The following is a 21,897-nucleotide window of genomic DNA, read 5'->3' as shown; positions in this document are numbered from 1 at the left end:
CCGGAGACCCTAGTCATGGTGGGTGCCACGGAGGCCCCGAAGACCCTTGCCATGTGGGGTGCCATGGAGGCCCCGGAGCTCTACTCTGCCATGCAGCCCCCCCCAGCTCTGCCATGGAGGCCCCCAGATGTGCCATGAAGCCCCCCAGCTCTGCCATGGAGGATGCCCAGCTCTGCCCTGCCATGGAGGGTACCATGGATACCCCCAGCTCTGCCCTGCCACGGAGGGCGCCCAGGAGGCCCCGGAGACCCTTGCCATGGGGGATGCCACGGAGGCCCCGGAGACCCTTGCCATGCGGGTGCCATAGAGGTCCCGGAGCTCTGCTCTGCCATGGAGCCCCCCCAGCTCTGCCCTGCCACGAAGGATGCCTTGGATACCCCCAGTTCTCCCCTGCTAAGGAGGGTGCCCGGAGACCCTTGCCATGGGGGGTGCCACGGAGGCCCATGGCATGGGGGGTGCCACGGAGGCCCATGCCATGGGGGGGTGCCATGGAGGCCCCGGAGCTCTACTCTGCCATGGAGCCCCCCCCCCCCCCCCCAGCTCTGCCATGGAGGCCCCCAGATGTGCCATGGGGCCCCCCAGCTCTGCCATGGAGGATGCGCAGCTCTGCCCTGCCATGGAGGGTACCATGGATACCCCCAGCTCTGCCCTGCCACGGAGGGCGCCATGGACCCCCCACCCCCCGCTCTGCCCTGCCACGGAGCTGCCCCCTCATCAGATTCCCCGGACCCCGGCATCTCTCAGATTTGGTTTCCAGGCTGGAAAAGCGAGGACTTCCTTCCCTCTGGTGAGAGCAGATACGAGAGAGGAAATCCGCTCGTGTTCCTGTTTATGCCTCACGGCCTCTGCGTCGAGGAGCTGCAGTCATTCCCCCCAGCAGTCACCGGGTGCAGGGCCTAGCGCCGAAGAGGGCCTGGCTGTGCGCTGCAGGGCGGGTGTCGAGGCGCTTCGGTGGAGGCGCGCCTAGAAGCTGCTTCTGAGGGATGCTTTCTGTGAAGCGCTGCTGAGAAGGGCCTCGGATGCTTCTGGGCAGGGGGTTGTATAACATGCATTGCTAAGAACGTCCTGCAAAGCGCTTCTCTGTACTTCTCGGCGCTGGACTCGGCGCCTGACTGAAACCTGCCGGTCTGTCACCAGAGGAGTTACCTCAACATGGTTGCCCCTGGGGTCCTGTTGGTCGCCAGGTGTTTTCTTGTGGCGGCTTGTTGCATCCCTCGGACCCGCGGAGACCAGGTACTGTCCTCTGTTGTTTCTCTTTGGTGTCGTGTGGGGTCCAGTCCTGCATGACCCCTCGACCCCTGTCATAAGCCCCAGTCTTGTCTTACGTGCTCCTGGCCAGGGCCTCCTGCCATGGTTCGCACTTTCTGTTTTTTGCTGATTCCAGTTATGTTTGATTCCTTCTGTCAGTTTTGCTTTCCTTTGGTCTGGCTCTTGGGTGGTGTTACAGGGTCTGAGGCCCCGAGCTGCGTGACTGAGCCTGTCATGTGCCCCGGGGACTGTGGTCCGGGGCAAGCAGCCCCTCTTACCTGCCCCCTCAAGGCCACGACCTCCCACATGTGCCCTGTACTTACTGACCTCAAAGGCGCTCATCCACCCCGCGCAGCGCTTAGCCGCCCCCTGCCGCTTCCAGGCGCTAGGAGGATCGGTCCCTTCACGCAGCAGCCCTCGCAGTGTGTCTCCCGACCCCGTCTCTGCACTCGCTTGGGAATCGAGAAACAGGTAATCGGTGTAATCCTGGCGCCTTCATTTGGCCAGAGCTCTGTGGTCCTCGGCAAGTTACTTACCAAGGCGGCTTCTTCGCTCCTCGAGGTGGTTTATTAACATGCGGGGTTTTAAGTCCAGTATACCCGAGGGAGCCTTCGCTGCAGCCCATGAGTGGATCATGGACTGATCGCCCGTGGTGCTGCGTCTCGCCCCCTCCCTCCTGCCCCCACACTGAGCTACCATTTACATGGCCCTGTGCGACGATCCCGTCTGGGGTGTGTGGGTACAAACCGCATCCATACAGATGCACACACCCCTCACCTCTCCCCTCGGTGGGGCACAGGGTTTCTCGTTACTCTTTTCGAGTGGTCAGGAGACGGGGTTTGGGGTTTAGAAGGGGCTAAAGGCTTCGTTTCATTACAGTCCATAACATCTGCGTCCCTGTGCGCTGACCAACCTCTCTAACCCCTGCCACAGACCACCCACCAACCTCTCTAACCCCCTGCTGCTGCTGCAGACCACCCACCAACCCCTCAGCCCCTGCCGCAGACCACCCACCAACCCCTCAGCCTCTGCCGCAGACCAACCACGGACCTCTCTAACCCCCTGCTGCAGATCACCCACCAACCCTCAGCCCCTGCCGCAGACCAACCACCAACCTCTCTCACCCCCTGCTGCAGACCACCCACCAACCCCTAGCCACTGCCACAGACCAACCACCAACCCCTCAACCCCTTCCGCAGGCCAAACCTCAACCTCCCTAAACCCCTGCTGCAGACCAACCACTAACCTCTCTAACCCCCTGCTGCAGATCATCAACCAACCCCTGACGCAGACCACCAAACAACCCCTTCCGCAGGCCAAACCTCAACCTCCCTAAACCCCTGCTGCAGACCAACCACTAACCTCTCTAACCCCCTGCTGCAGATCATCAACCAACCCCTGACGCAGACCACCAAACAACCCCTGACACAGACCAAACATCAACCTCCCTAAACCCCTGCTGCAGACCACCAACCAACCCCTCAGCCCCTGACGCAGACCACCAACCAACCTCTGCTGCAGACCAACCACCAACCTCTCTAACCCCCTGCTGCAGACCACCCACCAACCCCTCAACCCCTGCTGCAGACCACCCACCAACCTCTAACCCCTGCTGCAAACCACCCACCAAACCCTCAGCCCCTGCCGCAGACCAACCACCAACCTCTCTAACCCCCTGCTGCAGACCAACCACCAACCCCTGCCACAGATCAAACATCAACCTCCCTAAACCTCTGCCGCAGACCAACCACCAACCAACCTCTGCTGCAGACCAACCAACCAACCTCTCTAAACCTCTCCTGTAGACTAGTCACCAACCCCTCAGCGCTGGCCACAGACCAGCCACTAACCTCAGTGGCGATGGCGGGGCAAGCTTCCTTGGCACCTCGTCACCAGGCAGGTGGCAGGGTCGGGTTAGTGCTGCCAATACCATGAACAGCACAAAAAATACATCTCTTTATACTAGCAGTTTACAAAGCGCGCCCAAAAAATAAAACTCAAACCAGCTGCTGCGGGTTTAAACTCCACAGTATTGGATTGCCGTTTGCATAGCGCTCTCTGCTTCTGTCAAAGCATCGAGGTGCTTATTTCTTTCCTTGATCGAGTTAAATCGGGCTCCCCTTTGGATCCTTGCCCCCTTAAGGTGCTAAAAACCTGCCGTGAGATCATTATTCCTCATCTTACGGGGGTCCTGAATGCGGCCATCTCACAGGGACTGTTTCCCACTCTGTGGAAGACGGCTGTAGTGAAGCCTCTTTTAAAGAAACCTTCTCTAGATCCGGTAGAACTGAAGAATTATCGGCCAATCTCTTTGCTTCCCGTTCCAGCCAAGATCCTGGAAACCTTCTTAAATTCCTATCTCAGCACCTACGTAAAGGGTCACCACCTACTTGATGGCTCACAGCATGGACTCAGACGCCACCACGGTACGGAGACAGCACTGACGGCTGTGTTTTACAACATCCATACTCAAGTGGACGCAGGGCACACTACCCTGCTTGTCCTACTTGACCGTACCGCAGCCTTTGATACCCTGTCTCCTCACTGGCTGGTTGAACGCCTTCGAGCGATAGGTATCGGGGGCTCGGCTTTGGGGCTTCTTGCTCCCTTCCTTAGTGAACGGGCACAGAGAGTGAAGCTCGGCCAGTTCGACTCAGCCCCTAAATCTTTGCTGTGTGGCCTTCCTCAGGGCTCCTCCCTGAGCCCAACACTCTTTAATATCTACGTTTCTCCACTCGCTAAGGTTGTGAGATCCTTTGGGCTATAGGTGATGTACTATGCGGACGACTCCCAAATAATGGTGTCCATCTCGCAGAGTATAAGGGATTCTGCTCTTAACTTCAGGAGCTGCAGTTTCTTCCTGGATGGGGGATAACTTCCTGAAATTCAACGGAGAGAAGACTGAGGTCCTGATTTTTGGTAGTAAACAGGAAATTTGGTCCAGCGACTGATGGGCGGACACGCTTGGCGTCTGTCCCTGTCTCTCTCTCTCTCTCTGTCTCTCTCTCTCTCTCTCTCTCTCTCTCTCTCTCTCTCTCTCTCTCTCTCTCTCTCTCTCTCTCTCTCTCTCTCTCTCTCTCTCTCTCTCTCTCTCTCTCTCTCTCTCTCTCTCTCTCTCTCTCTCTCTCTCTCTCTCTCTCTCTCTCTCTCTCTCTCTCTCTCTCTCTCTCTCTCTCTCTCAGTCTCTCTCTCTCTCTCTCTCAGTCTCCACCTGCTTCGGGATCATTAGGATCCTCAGAAAAACCTCTCATTTCCTCTCCTTTGATGCACGCAAGCAGGCCGTCATTGACCTGGTAGCATCCAGATTGGACTATTGTAATGCACTTTACTTGGGCATTATATAGGGGTCTAGTGCGGCGCCTGCAGTTGGTGCAGAATGCGGCGGCCACGGGGGTGCTGAACCTTCCAAAATATCACTCCGTCACAGCCTCCATTAAGCTGCTGCACTGGCTCCCCGTGGACCGTAGGATCCCCTTCAAGACCCTGTGCCTGGCTCATGAGGCCTATTATGGCGCAGGCCCAGAGGGGATTGAGGCTTTCGTCCATCATTATATTCCCAGTAGGCTGCTCCGGTCCTCAGACAAACCTCTGTTAACAGTATCGAGGTTCAAGAAGGTCAAATGGGAGGGAGAGCCGTCGCCACGGCTGCTTCTAATCTGTGGAACTCCCTCCCGGATGAGCTTTCGAGCCAGGTGTCCCCTTTGCTTTTACGCAAAATCTTAAAGACCTGGCTTTTTTCTCACACGTCGGTGTGAGCATGCCTTTCTGTCTGCACCCTCCGTTTCTGCATACAGCGCCTTGACACCCTTGGGCTAAGTCCGCGCTCTGCAAATTTTATATTCACTCATTCTTTCTGCGGAGTAGCACTCTACTCTGGCACCTGGTGTTGGGGGTTCATTCAGTGGTCATCGGTTTTAGTCTTTAGTTCTCCATGTGTGTTGTCCAACCTGAGGGAGAGGTTGTGGCATAACTGCCAGAGCTGCCGACTTTGGAGCTGGGGAACCAGCTTTGAGTCTCAGCGTCGTCTCAGCACCCTGTGATTCTGGGCAAATCACTTAACGTCTTCGTGCCTGACAAAAATGAACGTGTCCTTGTGTAAGGTAACCGGTGCGCATGTAAAGCGCTCCAATGCCTTCCGGTCGAGTTCATGTATAAAATCGCAATAATAAAAAAAAATCTCTTTGTAGGGTGTTAATAGAAATCAAAACTGGCAAGTTAGGAAGGGATTTCTGAATTTATGTCATAGAATTGGTGAGGTATAGACAGTACACAGACGCGCAATATCCGGTTTAAGAGAGAAAATAGATGACAGATTAGAGGTGAGCAAAGAAGGGGGATGCATTTAAACAAGGGGTCACGCCTTTGAATAAGAGAAAAGCTCATTTGTGAGAAGATTAAAAAAAACTACAGTTTTAAAACCAAATGAACACTGAAATGTACCAGTTATATGTAACTGACATAAGTAAAACTTGCACGCCGTAGATTTCAGACGTCATTGGTGATGTAATAACTGCTATCATTAGCAGTGCATCATAGCGGGGCAAGTTATATTTGTCAGTTACATATAACTGGTGAGTATCAGTGTTTTTTTTTTTTTAAATACATTTTTCAAGGGCTGTCAAGGTGAGGCACAATTGTAAAGAGACCAGTGTTTCAAAGGCTGAGGGTCGCGTAACTAGTTTTGTGAAAAACTCAAAAATAGCAAATATTTTTTTGCAAGCAATTTAGAGTTTCTTGTTGTGCTGTTGTGTTCCAATATTCACTTTGTTGCGCGCTGTGATTTAGCCCACTTTTACTCTCCGGCTCATTGGTTACGCAGAGAGTCATATCAAAAATTGGTAACAAGCTTCGTCTTCATTTGCTATGTAATTGTTTTCTCCCCGACAGAACCATTGTAGCTTTACTCGTATCCAGGATATGAGCGTGAAGCTCCGCCCACTTTCTGCCCATCTTTTTACTTTTTCTCCGTCACTGTCCTTTGTAAATGGTGGCTTTTTATTGGTCTATAGGATTAGTCTCCTTCCTTAGTACCTCCTATTCTCTTCTTGTAACCTCCCATGAGGACACCCACTGTTACATGTGTTGTTACTCAGTAGGCTTTAATTATAGCCTCCAGGCACTATTTTTCTTAAATGTTTTTCTCCTGGTTGCTGTTGCAGGCAGGAGACGCTCTCCCACAACTCTTTCTTTTTTCATGTTGGCAGCGCGGCACGCCTTGGCAGAAATAATCGCAGGCGCGCCTTTCTTCTATTATTTGCTACACCAGACGTGGCCGCATGCCTTTCATTTTATGTTTATTTGACTTCATTTTTATGCAATGACTGAGCCTGCGCTTTAGCTTTAAACATCCTCATTTTTTCTATTTCTTTACTTTTGTAGCAATGGCGGTACCCTCGCTTTAGCTTAAGATGTTTAAAACTAAAGCGCGGCTGCTGCCATTGTAACAGAAGTAAATAAATAGAAGAAAAAGAAGCGTGCGGACACCATTTTATTTTCATTTGTTTACTTTTGTTATATCCGTGGCATCTGCGCTTTAGCCTTAACCCGTTGTGTGCTTATGACGAGCCCAGCTCGTCATGTGGCACAGTGGAGCTGTGCTCATGACGAGCTGGGCTCGTCATAACGGTCGCGCTCCACCCACGCGCGATTGATTCCCCGCCTCTGCGGGAGAATCAATTAGTGGACGGAGTCGTGACAAGCTCAGCTTGTCATGAGCACAGCTCCACTGTGCCTCATGACGAGCTGGGCTCGTCACGAGCACAGCGCCGTCGCCACCGCCCCACCCTCCGCGGGGGAATTACCCCCACGGCGAAGGGGTTAAACATCTTAAGCTAAAGCGTGGGTGCCGCAATTGCTTAAAAAGAAGAAAAATAGGGCATGTGAACGCATTTTTTTCTCCAATTTCTTTACTTTTGAAGCAATCGTTGGCCTGCCTGGAGACCGTGGGGAGGAAAACTTCTAGTGCTGATATCGACAACCCCCCGCTCAGCAGTAATTAGTCGTGCTGCGCAAAATGAACAGTCCACACAAGATTTTGTTGGAGAAAGTTTGCTGCAGGTTTATTACATACAAGGAGTATGCCGTCTTGGTGGGTTAACTTACGGACGATCCAAGGGCAGGAAGCGGTGACTGACCTAAGCTGCCCTGCCCACCTGATGAGCCAAACTACACCGTGGCCAATCCAATCGGTGCTTCCATTTATGTGGCAGCGGGGGGACAAAGAGGGTGGACAGTGGGTGGAGGCCTGTATAAATACCTGTCCCCAGCCCACCGCGCACTGGAAATGACGCCGCAGAGGCGCCAGACCCGAGGGAGGGCTGCTCCCGAGTGCCACTTCAGGCATCTCCCCGCCCTTGTCGCTGGTACTCCCTCTTCTGGGAAATAAGAAACGAAAAAGGAAAGGTAACCCTTGTTGTAATCTCGGTTTGCAGCACTGCTTTAGTCTGTCTTCCAGGCGTAAGATTTGTTTGTCGAATGCTGATGTGTTTTCATATTAATTATGCTTGTTACGTTATTAGATGAACTTACATGGCCTTGTCTTTTATTGTAAAGGTGAGTTTGTGGCTTTAATATTGACTTCGCTTTGCTTTGGTGTCGTTCTTTTGTCGCGGTTAAACGTGTTATTTGGTCTATTACCTGCTGCCTGGCTGAAACAGGCTCAGACCGGACACCCTCAACTGTGCTCGGACATGCCAGCCCATCGCTACTGATGAGGAGGTGGGGTTTGTGTGACGCAAGTTGTGGGGGGCACGCCCAGTTCTTTTGGGTAGTAATATGGGTGGTCGTATCCGTCCGGCCGGCCGTTCTGCCAACCACCTCCCAGTAAAGTTGAGGAGTTTTGTTGTCCATTTCGGTTAACATTTCCCTGGAGTCTGAGAGGCGACATTTTGTAAGTAATTGGTGAAACCCCCTTTCAAGAACATACAATGTAAATGCACAAGTTCTTCATGTTTACATAGTATCGTCATTGGCATCCTTTTCCACCCCTCCAACATAATATACATTCTCCATAAATAAACACACAACACAAATTTTTGTTTGGGTAAAGTTGCTGCAGGTTTATTACATACACCGCTATGTAATAGGTGGGTTATCTTACGGGCGATCCAAGGGCAGGCAACCAACTGGGCCGCCTGGCCGCCTGATGAGCCAGGCAGCACTGGGGTGAACCCCGCCTGTGCTGCCCTTACTAGTGATCCTCTTCCCGGATCACGTGACCGTTGGTACTTTCTTACTCATGCCCCTTTCAGGGCAGAGCGTCGCATAGCAAACCCCCTGGTTGTTCAGGCCCACAACCGCCCAAAGGACTAGCGGGGCACCGACACAGTTTCAAGGACCCTCCCATGAGGCTCCTTGGATTTGGCTCTGGCACCCCATATGGTGCCACGCAGAGGTACCCTTGGTACCGGCCTGCTTCCAGATCACCCTATACATCCGCCTGCAACGAAAAAAGGAAAACATTACAATATTCTCTGCCCCCCCCCCCGCCACCACCACGCCAGGTAAGCGGTAGGGAGGGAGACGGCGTGTGCGGCGATCAAAAGAGGTCGCCAAAATGATGGGGGAGGGATATATACCGTCCCCCAAGTCCTGGGCGCCCAGGAAGTGACGCCCCTCGTGCGCCGCAACCAGGCTGGAGAGGGGTGGGACTCCAACCAGAGTCCCTGCCCCTGAAGGGGGCGGGGGTGTGGGGTGCCCAGGCGACACTAGAGTGCTGACTTCTCTAGTGGCCCCCTGTGGGTGCCTCGGCCAACAGCATAGTATCGTCATTGGCGTCCTTTTCCACCCCTCCAACATAATATACATTTCCCATAAATAAACACACAACACAATTTATTGTTTGGGTAAAGTTGCTGCAGGTTTATTACATACACCGTTATGTAATAGGTGGGTTATCTTATGAGCGATCCAAGGGCAGGCAACTAACTGGGCCGCCTGCTGAGCCAGGCAGCACTGGGGCGAACCCCGCCTGTGCTATCCTTACTAGTTATCCTCTTCCCGGATCACGTGACCGTTGGTACCTTATTACACCCCTTTCAGGGCGGAGCGTCGCATAGCAAACCCCCTGGTTGTTCAGGCCCACAACTGCCCGAAGGACTAGCGGGGCGCCAACACAGTTTCAAGGACCCTCCCATGAGGCTCCTCGGCTTTGGCTCTAGCACTCTATGGTGCCACGCAGAGGTACCCTTGGTACCTGCCTGCTTCCAGGTCGCCCTGTAACTCCGCCACAGCTCTGGAGGTGGCCTCCGTCGCCACCAGAGCCCCCCACTAAACAGCTATACCCTTACCTGCAATCTCTCATCTTTAGAGCCTCCTGCAAATCTAGAAGGAAGCGATCCATCCCTACTGGTGAAAGATGGACCCCATCTGGATCACAATGGCCCTGGACGTTGGCCTGGATAAGCTAGTGTCTCATGAAACCAAAAGCCCTTATGGCCTGTGAACTTGTTCCGAGAACTGTACACCCTCATGCGGGAAAGTTCCACTGCCTCACATGACTCAGCCCCATGACCCTCTGGGTGGGATGATTGCAGACACCCTGAATCTGGTTTGAAACAATATACGCCTTGTGCCCATTATTGGCTACAACTCACCCTTTTGTGGAGTGACACTACGCAGGTGCCTACACAAGTTACCCAACATCCGCTCTGGCCCTGGCTGCCTTGTGTTCTGGTGCCCGATTTGGAAAGAGCCTTGCCTTCCCTTGCTGCCCCCTGGGAATTAGTCATTCATGGCACCGACCCACAAGGGCCTCATACTGGGCTGTGTAAATGCGGCCCAGGATGACCTTAAGCAATCAGCCTGGTGTGATACCACAAACCGCATTGGTCATGAGGACCTAAAGAAGCACACCATTTTCACCTGGGCGTACCTCTCAATGAGGCCGGCTCGCACAGCTGTAAGGCCAGGGACTCCCATTCAACCTATTTACTGGTTTTTGCCACTTGGCATCTTACTGGTTGCAGCTTTGTGTTATTGTGAAGCGCGCGTGCCCCCGGGGCATGAAGTCGCTGATAACTGGTGTGTGTTACCCACTCGCTGATACGTATGTATCGCTAACTGCCCTTACTTGGATTGAAGGAATACTGGATGATTCCTAAGGACTGTGGACTTAATACTCCAACCCCAGTTAGACCCCAAAATTGGGACAGGCCAAGAAGTAATCATGCCCTTCAAGGGACATCTACCCCAGCATTGACTATCAACATAGTTTGGACACTGGTCACAGAAGATGCCCCTTCCAGTCTCAGGTTCTAGCCCATATAAGGGTAACCGGGGAGCCGACAAGTCTGTGGGAACCAGAGGGAAACATTCTGAACCAAAACCTGCCCCTTCCTGAATGTGGGACGCCAAAAGGTCTAGAATACCCTGTCGCCATTTGGCTCTAACGCAGTGTTTACCAAACGTTTCTGCACCGCAGCACACTTGTTAGATGACAACTACCACCACCCGCCTGCTGCCCTGGCTAAAGCGCAGGTGAATATGTCATAACTGAAGCGACCTGATACCTGCCCTTGGTTGCACGACACGTCACCAGGCTCCCAACCAGGGCCCTCCGCAACCTTGTGGCCTGAAACATTCGCCCTGTGGGCGGTTGTGAATGGACTGCAAACAACTCCTAGGCATACTATACCAATGTTGCAAATTGAGTTTTCGGTTGGCTAGGGTATGCACCTAAGCCTGGCCGAACCCACCTCTCTAGTCAGGAGAAGGGAGTAGACACTTAAGCTGATACCTGCCCACCCCCTAGGTGGCTAGGCAGAGACTTTGGCTTATCTCAGAGGCAGTGTAAATGTAATGAGCCAACCGCACTCCCCCAGTTACACAATACAGAACAAACTCCATACCAGTTTCTTTTAATTACCCTTCGTATTGTCCATACAAGAGACTTAGTACCATCTGCCCCTATTACCCTGTGCTACCAAACCTCTTTCATGACATCACAGGGATTACATCACTCAGTAGGTCAATCCGGCCACCGTCCTACAGCGCAGGAGTGAGAAAAGTCTTTCTAACGTCACCAACCGACGGTTTATACGTAAGTGACTGCCCCCCTTATGGTACCACCAAACCAAGGGTGAAGCAATGGGAGCAGGAGACCTTAAGCAACGGGTGTCTTTGTGTCCTGGAGACATTAATTAACCAAGCAAGGACCATGGACCCCCCCTTAAATGCGAGTCACCAGATCGTAAAAGAAATATTAATGGATTCGAGATATCGGCGCCATCCAAACTACTGAATTCAAATAGCTCTTTGAGAGCTAGCCGCCCTGTCCATAGCTGCCCAGGTTTCATATTGCCATGTGTGACATTTTCAACCTTTCAGTGCAGCTGAGAGTGACATTCAAAAGACTAGGAATGACCCTTTCTTGCGAGACAAATCAAACAATGGTACGGTGCATATCCAACCTACCCATGCCAGCTACCCCCGGCACATTTCAGAACAAGTTAGTCGACAGAACACTATGAAGGGGTATTCAGGGATGCAATGTGTTGTGGAATTCATCAACACTATCAAACTTTATTCGAGTATAATGTCAATGTGGGCCTCAGACTCACCATCATACATCGCCGATGACCTATGCTGCCACCGGGCTCAAGGCACCACGCAACACAAAGCAGGTGGACAACAACGTATCCAGCGATACCAGGGACCGCATGGGCACCCTCGACATGGCCCGACAGCGCGACCAGGGGGAATCAAAGGGGGAGGGGTGACGTTTTCGGCCAGCACGCCCAAGTAAGCGCTCCCTCCTCCATGGCGGCGCATTTGCCCGAGCCATGCTGATTGGGACGCCCTCATGTTGCAATAAACACCTCACCAATCCCTGTTTGTCCCTGCGACACAAACCTCCTTATTGGTCCCGGACGACCAGCTTCTAGGAATGGATCCTGGGCTGTCCCTAGCTGTGAACCTATACATGCCATGAGTGCAGCCACCCGTCCCCGAATGCCACATAACATTTGTAACTAGACTGCTTGCCGGGATGCCGTGACCACTGTCGTTAGGAGCTATGTGCTACTTCTACGTGCGTGCTTAGGTTGTGATCATGGCTCCAGTTGCTGCTGTTGCTCTAACTAGCTGGCAATTAAAGGACATGGGAGGAGGTTTGTTTGAATTTGTAAAATGGGCCAGTGCTGTGTCTGGTGGGTGCTGCCCTCCGTGGGCGTTTCCTGTCCTTACCACCGAAGGAGGAAAGGCAGGTAAATGTTATTGACCTTGCTGTGCCTAACATAACATGTGTTGGTGCTCACCTCCACCACCCAAGGTATATCTGCTTGCAGGTCTTATTGCTAGCCAAGTTAATGGTACTTATTTTATTGCCCTCAGCGTGCGGCAGGAGGCCACTACAGTTTGCACCAATCAAAGCTCCAGCCCTGCCGCAAGTCCCAGTAACATCACAGCTACTATACCAAACAATTGTGTAAGTGTGACAATTCCAACGATTCCAGTCCCCAAGAGCTATAAGAATGGCATGGGCAGCAGGGAATAGTCCTTTTAATGTATATTGAATTAATAATTGTGCGATGTTGTGGTCAACTCTAAACTAGAGAGACCAGGTCAAGTAGTGGCGAGCTGCCACCATCGCCGGCATTGATAATTATATGACGGTGCCGAGTACCGGAAACCACCCGGTCAAATCTATCAATTAATACCGGATAATGATTACCTGCAATTATAGAATTGCAACACCCTTACACCGTTAGCGAGGGCTTGAAAATGTTTTTTCGAGCCACCTTGTGGCCTACTGTTTCAGACCCGAACCCTTGCTCCGTCTTTGTCATTGGATTAAAATATGCAAGCCGATCCATATGCGTAGCGAAGCGTGTCACCTAGTTCAACCTCTTTTGTCATTGAGTCCCATATATGCTCAACCCTTAACCTTGTACCTACAGCAAGCCAGGGCCCTTGACCATGTCAATGGTGTAAAGGAGGAACAGGCACAATGAATCCTTCCCTCGAGCTGGGTGCTACCGTTTATGAAGAGCACTGGTCCAGCTCAGAGACGCAGGGAGCATCAGCTTTGCTGATGGCACCACGGAAGGGGGTGACCTGGCCAGGTCCCTCAAGGGGTCAACAATCTGATCCCCCATAGGGCTTCCTGTTGGCATGTTTAAAACACAGTTTCCGTAATGCCGATTGGAGCACTTCAATAATAATAAGTCCCGGTTGCCATGCAATCGGATTACTTTAGCAACAATCCTCCGTTACAATCAACCTTCGACACAGAACATCCCTTAACACAGACCCGCACGAAGCCGAAAAAGAGTACGGCACCACGGACCAAGAAGCCACATTTTTGGTCATTGAATTTACCCTCGCGTGCAGAAATCACAAATGCCATCATGCAAATTTCAAAAACCTGAGCGCAATTGCGCAGGGCAACCAGCCCAAAAGGCACTGCCAGAGGAGCTCTGGAAAATCGAACTCTAACATTACAGAGCCCACCACGCCCAGTACTCATTAATCTAAAATGCATCCTGGAGCCAACCCATCCGCTCAACGGGATGCTACGCAAACCTACCCGAATAAGCCCCAGAGGCTAAGCAATAATGTGCCTCGGGGAGAGCTGCAGACTGGTGCCCAGCGCCCATGAAGGCATGAATTCCTCTGGCAATCTCTTGTTAAGGACATCTAAATGACTGCACACAAACCAGTGCCGCCGATTTAAGCAAGAAACAAATCCCAATACCAAGTAACATTTGGGTGCAAGAAATATGCCCCATAATATGTAAATGCAAGAACGGTTTGGACTGAAGTGTAAATGCCCAACACCAGCAAAAGTAATTAACGTCTGAGTGCATTTAGCATTCCCCAAGATGTTCAACAATTTAGTATGGTTTGGGTGCACGCAAATACCCCATCACCACTAACAGAAGTGTCTGGGTGGAACCCAGTAAATAAAAGCAGGAATGGTTTGGGCGCAAAGCAAAAAGTGCGGTTAGAGTTGCAGAATTGCTGCCCCGTCAAGGGGGACTGTAAGAATAGATTGAGATGCACTGAACATGCCCCAGCTCAAGTAAAGGTCAGTAACATTAGTGCAAAACAACACCTACAGACGGTGCAACCTCAGATCCCCGACGGTCTGAATCCAAGGATAACACTCAAACGTATGCTATCACGGCATAGCCAATGCGTGCAGGCAGCAGTTCAGCATAGTAAAATAAATATGCGAACCTGGCATCGGAAACGCATGCACTAAGCATAGCATAAATAATTAGGCATTAAATTATGATCAGCACAGAAAATTATGCTAACATGGCATTACAACAATCTCAAAATGGCAATGAACCTCGCTATAGGAGAGCGTTTTAATTCTATGTACAGGACTCTGTGCAGCCTCCTAGAAATATTTTGTGAGGAGCAAAGAACCTCTCGGACTGTGGCAAAACCCGGGATTGAACCAGGGGCCTTCAGATCTGCAGTCCAACGCTCTCCCAACTGAGCTATTTCAGCCTGCCAAGTTAATAACATATGGAGCATAACGTAAGACGCCCTCTACTAAAGAGGCTGCATCCCCATCTAGGGCCACGAGCCAGCCTCATGCCGCTCACGAGAGAACCAATGATAGCCTCAGTGAGCCCTCCCCCACCTCAGCATGCTTATGGCAATGCCAGGGAACACGCGGCCTCCCTGACCAGCACCCACATCCAACTTCCGTATGGGCCCCTGAACGGTCTAATTCCCCTATGAATGACAAAAAGGGGGGGGCAACCTCGGCTGCTTCATGGCGGGCCAGGCAGTCCCCCTCGAGCCCAAGGGCGTAAAGCACCGCGCCAGAGGCCAACCCCCCCGCCACTCGGAAAACGAGCCTGTCCACTGTGTGGGTCACCCTGTGTTAGCGATAACGAAACAACCACATTCAAAACCATGCACAGGGTCAAAGCCCTATGTACCACAAAGAGCAACCACATTCCGCAATCACTGCAAGGAATCTCACTCTTTGCTCCTGGAAACGCTGACTGTGCGTGCCTTCACTCATTGCATGCAGCCCTCACCACTGCTCAAAGAAGGCTGAATACAGATCCGTACCGAGGGGCGGAGCACCCACAGACAGGGGTGGAAAGCGCCGGACCCGACCCTCAGCCACCGCAAGAAAGCAATAACCCTCGCACTGCGCCTAACCGGTGGAACTTATTATCCAGCCCCCGCCCCCACTGGCGACCCAAGAAACTTAGCCAACAAGGATTGTACTGTTGTGGTCATGTTTGGCCGCAGATTTTATTATGGTTACACACATATTAGCATGACCTTGGTCACATTGGGTTATTTGCGAACTGCCCCCCCATTCGTAATTTGTTGTACATCCAGTTCGTAAATGACACCCCAACCAGTTCTGTGGTTAGTCCTTGGTAGTCCTCTTTTGTCCTGTTATCGCTGAGACCACCATTTGGCTGGTCACCCACGCTCTCTGCGTGTAGGGAGGGGTAGCTTTTTTCTCACCGGAGTTAGGCCCACAACTCGCTACCTTTTGTGCCCTGCCGACAGGCCGGGTCTGGGCCGCGAGCGCCGTCTCCGTTTGCTACCCCCCTTTTGTTGGCCAGGCCACATCACCCTGCCGTGCGGCATCCCAAGTTGAGCGGCCCTCCTCCTACACACCGCCCTGTCGGTGTGTCTCCTTAGCCAACCATCGTACAGTTTTCCGCCAACGCTCGTGTTGCTGTCCAGCACTGCGACACTGCTGCCTCGTAGGTGTGGGTGGGTGGGTTCCAAGATTTCGCCGGTGCGCCGCTCTCCCCGCTCCACGAAGTTAGGAGCTACCTGGGAGAGCGGTTGCTTATATTCCCCCCTTGCGTCCCTTGCGTTTCCCGCCTGCCCGGGTAACGCACCCCCATTGGGGGGTTTGTATCCAGCATCGCCCCCCCATTGGACAGGGGGGGGGTTAGTCACCACTAGGCTGGCCTGAGGCCGGGCGGGGCTACCAGCCTTCGCTTCTGGTCGCCGTAGGTGCCCTGAACCGGTTTCCCCACCACCTTTTTTGCGCGGCGTGGGTTATGGCGCCGGCCTCTGAGCCTCTCCCCCCCTTCGGGGGAGAACGGCGGCCTCTGCAATAACCCTCGCACTGCGCCTAACCGGTGGAACTTATTATCCAGCCCCCGCCCCCACTGGCGACCCAAGAAACTTAGCCAACAAGGATTGTACTGTTGTGGTCGTTGTTGGCCGCAGATTTTATTATGGTTACACACATATTGGCATGACCTTGGTCACATTGGGTTATTTGCGAACTGCCCCCCCCCATTCGTAATTTGTTGTACATCCAGTTCGTAAATGACACCCCAACCAGTTCTGTGGTTAGTCCTTGGTAGTCCTCTTTTGTCCTGTTATCGCTGAGACCACCATTTGGCTGGTCACCCACGCTCTCTGCATGTAGGGAGGGGTAGCTTTTTTCTCACCGGAGTTAGGCCCACAACTCACTACCTTTTGTGCCCTGCCAACAGGCCGGGTCTGGGCCGCGAGCACCGTCTCCGTTTGCTACCCCCCTTTTGTTGGCCAGGCCACATCACCCTGCCGTGCCGGTGCGCCGCTCTCCCCGCTCCACAAAGTTAGGAGCTACCTGGGAGAGCGGTTGCTTATATTCCCCCCTTGCGTCCCTTGCGTTTCCCGCCTGCCCGGGTAACGCACCCCCATTGGGGGATTTGTATCCAGCATCGCCCCCCCATTGGACGGGGGGGGGGGTTAGTCGCCACTAGGCTGGCCTGAGGCTGGGCGGGGCTACCAGCCTTCGCTTCCGGTCGCTGTAGGCGCCCAGAACCGGTTTCCCCACCACCTTTTGGCGCGGCGTGGGTTATGGCACCGGCCTCTGAGCCTCTCCCCCCCTTCGGGGGAGAACGGCGGCCTCTGCAATAACCGAGGCCCCTGTTGCTTATGAGCCAACAATCCCCTCCAAACAGCAAACGGGCAAAGAAAACCCTGGATGAGTTCCCCTCATTGACCCCGAATCCTGATAATAGAGAGTGGCAAAGACCAGGGTTCAGTGAGCGCCGGTCCCTCTACTCAAATGGCGACTCCAATGCTCCACTCACCGCCGCAACCCTCATTAATGCTGCACCTCTGCCCGCAAAGTTGGTGTACCAACTGCAGTCTCTACCAATGCCTCAACGCACCGGTTCGGCACAGCGAGCTTGACCCTCAAAGAGTTCCTACCGGCGATCAACATCTTACACGCAGAAGAGCAGAGGCAACAACACCAATTAAAAGACGCAAGAACCGAAAACGCCAAGACTGCTCATTCACAACCAGACCAAAACAGCCTGCCCCTGCTCATCTCGCAGCGTGCCACACAGCGACAAGGGTAGTGGCACAGTAGTGGTAGATGGCGTGTCAGGCGCGCAAAAGAGTTATGGGCCATCGACGGGTGCCAGGGTGAGAACACCCTCGTCTGCAAGGTATACAACCTGAGCGTCCCAGCGGTGGGCCAACCGTGGTCTTTATCAACACAAATGCGACTGCACTCTCCACTACAATCAGGGTTCAACTATTGACATCCCACTACCAAGCCAGGTGCGGTGTGAACGAGTTGGGGTGTGGGGGAGGAGAGGAGCATGGCTTCAATAAGCTGGGCGCGATTAAACTGAACACTTGTTTCTCCGCGACAACTGAGCCTGACCTCGCGTGTACAAGAATTTCACTCCACATCTCTCGGCAATTCTTATTTATAAATGCGCGTGTGCCGCTACCGGGAAGCGGGGGCACGGCAGGCTGCTCGCTCGCCACCCATCCCCCCCCCACTGATTCCTTTGTGTTGCAGACTTTGCCCCGCGCTGCTCAGACGCCACGAGCGGGACACAGTAAAGGATAAAAGAAAGGCATGGGCATACAGGAGTGACCAGTGCTCGCACGCAGGGACACATTTTAAAAGTGACATGCCGCTTCAATGTTACCCTTGCTGAAGACATTGCTCAGCCAATGCATGGGAATGCACGAACACGGAGACCTCTGCAATGCCGATCAACCGATCGGCGTAAGCAAATGTGGCCAACAATCAGACAATCAAGCCATCCCCTATGGTAAGCATGACCCCTGACAATGCATCCTGGGTGTCTTTCGTGCGGATGGGACTCAGACCGGGAACTTAACGGCCACCAGCACCTCACTCACAACCCGGTGGCGGACTTAAGCCGCATAACTCTGCAGAAGTCCGAGGAATCAGGAGCTCGGACTTGCTGCCCACCCCGTTTCACCGGCCCGAGTGCCAGCTCCAATTCGGAACGAAGGGTGGAAGGCAGCACGAACCCGCTGCAAACACACCGCCCCTTAAGCCCAACACACCAGACCGAGCCACCAAGATAGCCACAGGCTCCTCGACCTATAAATGCTTCCCGTGCCGTTGTGCCCCCACCCTGGGTGCCGCAACATCAGGAGATCGGAGCCACAGCACCCCACACGGGGACAAATAGGAGGAGGCTGTATAAAACTGGCAATGGCCCCTCCTGGCACGCACTCACCGCAATCAACTTAAAGCTGAAACCGGACGGTGTCGATACCAGCGGTGCAGGACAGCGTGTCCTGCGAAGCACCCTGATGGCGTGCCCAAAGACGGTGTGTGCGGCGATCAAAAGAGGTTGCCAAAATGGTGGGGGAAGGGATATATACCCTCCCCCAAGTCCTGGGCACCCAGGAAGTGATGTCCCTCGTGCGTCGCAACCAGGCTGGAGAGGGGGGGGACCCCAACCAGAGTCCCTGACCCTAAAGGGGGCGGGGGGTGTGGGGTGCCCAGGCGACACTAGAGTGCTGACCTCTCTAGTGGCCCCCTGTGGGTGCCTCGGCCAGCAGCATTTACTCTTGTTTATTCACCAAAACACCTTTCAAGTTGCTCTCAAGTTCTCCGTCTAGTCGGCGTTCGTTGAACAAATGGGATTCCACATGGCGTTTGGGGTTGAATATGGAAAGTCGCACCGCTTCTCTCCCTTTATGTTCTTTTGGGTCAATGAAACGTTTTCTGCAATGTTTAGCTTTTTCAGGAGCCCACGTTGCGCAGGGTTATAAGGATAAGGCTCTTAATACCTTGTGGTCTCCAAAGTTAGTTCCTTTGTTGGATTTTTTTGTATTTACAGCATGGTGTGATTTTCCCAGTAAGCATTGCCTTTCTACATTTTAACTCGCATCAATTTAACAACAAAAAAAAGTACAATTTATTTACTATCTCTTTCTAGGAAGAAAGAAAAAACAGCAAATTTCCGGTGAGTTGTATGTACAATCCACTCGCACAATCGCTGCATGCCTTCGCGTGCATGTTGGCTTGTTCCTTCTGGTCCTGACGAAGGCCATTCTGACCCTGAGAGGCTCCAGAGTAATTTGGATGAAACATGTGGACCGCTTAGAGGATACGTTGGATCAAATTAATATCCTGCACATATCCGCCTCTACTATCCTTTTTAATATTGACGAATACTCCTGTGATTCAAATTTATGTCCAATTGACTGGGAGTTTTGAGCCAATTTCAAACACTGCACTCATCAGCAAAGAACTCATCATCACCCCTTCATCCTCGAAAATAAAACCAGCCCCGCTGTAGTCGGGCGTTGTAGCACACCCTGGAAACATTCAATGACCAGGGTGGGACCCCGATGATGAAGTGTGTCACCTGCTAGGGAGGCAAGTGAGGGCCCCTATGATGAAGCATGTCACCTACTAGGTAGGTGAGTGAGGGCCCCTATGATGAAGCATGTCACCTACTAGGGAGGCGAGTGAGGGCCCCTATGATGAAGCATGTCACCTACTAGGTAGGTTAGAGAGGGCCCCTATGATGAAGCATGTCACCTACTAGGTAGGCGCCTGAGGGCCCCTATGATGAAGAGAGTGAGGGCCCCTATGATGAAGCATGTCACCTACCAGAGAGGCGAGTGAGGGCCCCTATGATGAAGCATGTCACCTACTAGGAAGCGAGTGAGGGCCCCTATGATGAAGCATGTCACCTACTAGGGAGGCGAGTGAGGGCCCCAATGATGAAGCATGTCACCTACTAGGTAGGTGAGAGAGGACCCCTATGATGAAGCATGTCACCTACTAGGGAGGCGAGTGAGGGCCCCTATGATGAAGCGAGTGAGGGCCCCTATGATGAAGCTTGTCACCTACCAGGGAGGGGAGTGAGGGCCCCTATTATGAAGCATGTCACCTACTAGGGAAGCGAGTGAGGGCCCCTATGATGAAGCATGTCACCTACTAGGGAGGCGAGTGAGGACCCCTATGACGAAGCATGTCACCTACCAGGGAGGCAAGTGAGGGCCCCTATGATGAAGCATGTCACCTACTAGGGAAGCGAGTGAGGGCCCCTATGATGAAGCATGTCACCTACTAGGGAGGCGAGTGAGGACCCCTATGACGTAGCATGTCACCTACCAGGGAGTCGAGTGAGGGCCCCTATGATGAAGCGAGTGAGGGTCCCTATGATGAAGCATGTCTCCTACCAGGGAGGCGAGTGAGGGCCCCTATGATGAAGCATGTCACCTACCAGGGAGGCGAGTGAGGGCCCCTATGATGAAGCATGTCACCTACTAGGGAGGCGAGTGAGGACCCCTATGACGAAGCATGTCACCTACTAGGGAGGCGAGTGAGGGCCCCTATGATGAAGCATGTCACCTACTAGGTAGGTGAGAGAGGGCCCCTATGATGAAGCATGTCACCTACTAGGTAGGCGCCTGAGGGCCCATATGATGAAGAGAGTGAGGGCCCCTATGATGAAGCATGTCACCTACCAGAGAGGCGAGTGAGGGCCCCTATGATGAAGCATGTCACCTACTAGGAAGCGAGTGAGGGCCCCTATGATGAAGCATGTCACCTACTAGGGAGGCGAGTGAGGGCCCCAATGATGAAGCATGTCACCTACTAGGTAGGTGAGAGAGGACCCCTATGATGAAGCATGTCACCTACTAGGGAGGCGAGTGAGGGCCCCTATGATGAAGCGAGTGAGGGCCCCTATGATGAAGCTTGTCACCTACCAGGGAGGGGAGTGAGGGCCCCTATTATGAAGCATGTCACCTACTAGGGAAGCGAGTGAGGGCCCCTATGATGAAGCATGTCACCTACTAGGGAGGCGAGTGAGGACCCCTATGACGAAGCATGTCACCTACCAGGGAGGCGAGTGAGGGCCCCTATGATGAAGCATGTCACCTACTAGGGAAGCGAGTGAGGGCCCCTATGATGAAGCATGTCACCTACTAGGGAGGCGAGTGAGGACCCCTATGACGAAGCATGTCACCTACCAGGGAGTCGAGTGAGGGCCCCTATGATGAAGCGAGTGAGGGTCCCTATGATGAAGCATGTCTCCTACCAGGGAGGCGAGTGAGGGCCCCTATGATGAAGCATGTCACCTACCAGGGAGGCGAGTGAGGGCCCCTATGATGAAGCATGTCACCTACTAGGTAGGCGCCTGAGGGCCCCTATGATGAAGAGAGTGAGGGCCCCTATGATGAAGCATGTCACCTACTAGGAAGCGAGTGAGGGCCCCAATGATGAAGCATGTCACCTACTAGGTAGGTGAGAGAGGACCCCTATGATGAAGCATGTCACCTACTAGGGAGGCGAGTGAGGGCCCCTATGATGAAGCGAGTGAGGGCCCCTATGATGACGCTTGTCACCTACCAGGGAGGGGAGTGAGGGCCCCTATTATGAAGCATGTCACCTACTAGGGAAGCGAGTGAGGGCCC

The 21,897-nt window shown here is 53.1% G+C and overlaps 1 protein-coding gene across 1 annotated transcript in view; it reads left to right on the top strand.

Annotated features, from left to right (window-relative positions):
- The first annotated feature begins 878 nt into the window (after positions 1-878).
- The window catches only part of STAB1 (stabilin 1), a 1,212,756-nt gene continuing 1,191,737 nt past the window's right edge, over positions 879-21,897 (top strand). The window contains exon 1 of the mRNA XM_085624210.1: positions 879-1,233. Within this exon, the coding sequence (XP_085480336.1) occupies positions 1,153-1,233 (81 nt within the window). The 5' untranslated portion in view covers positions 879-1,152. The remainder of the gene's footprint in view (positions 1,234-21,897) is intronic.

This window comes from Triturus cristatus, chromosome 9 (assembly GCF_964204655.1).
Source record: "Triturus cristatus chromosome 9, aTriCri1.1, whole genome shotgun sequence".
NCBI lineage: Eukaryota > Metazoa > Chordata > Amphibia > Caudata > Salamandridae > Triturus > Triturus cristatus.
Note: the sequence above shows the minus strand (reverse complement) of the source record. Positions and strands in the feature narration are given on the sequence as shown.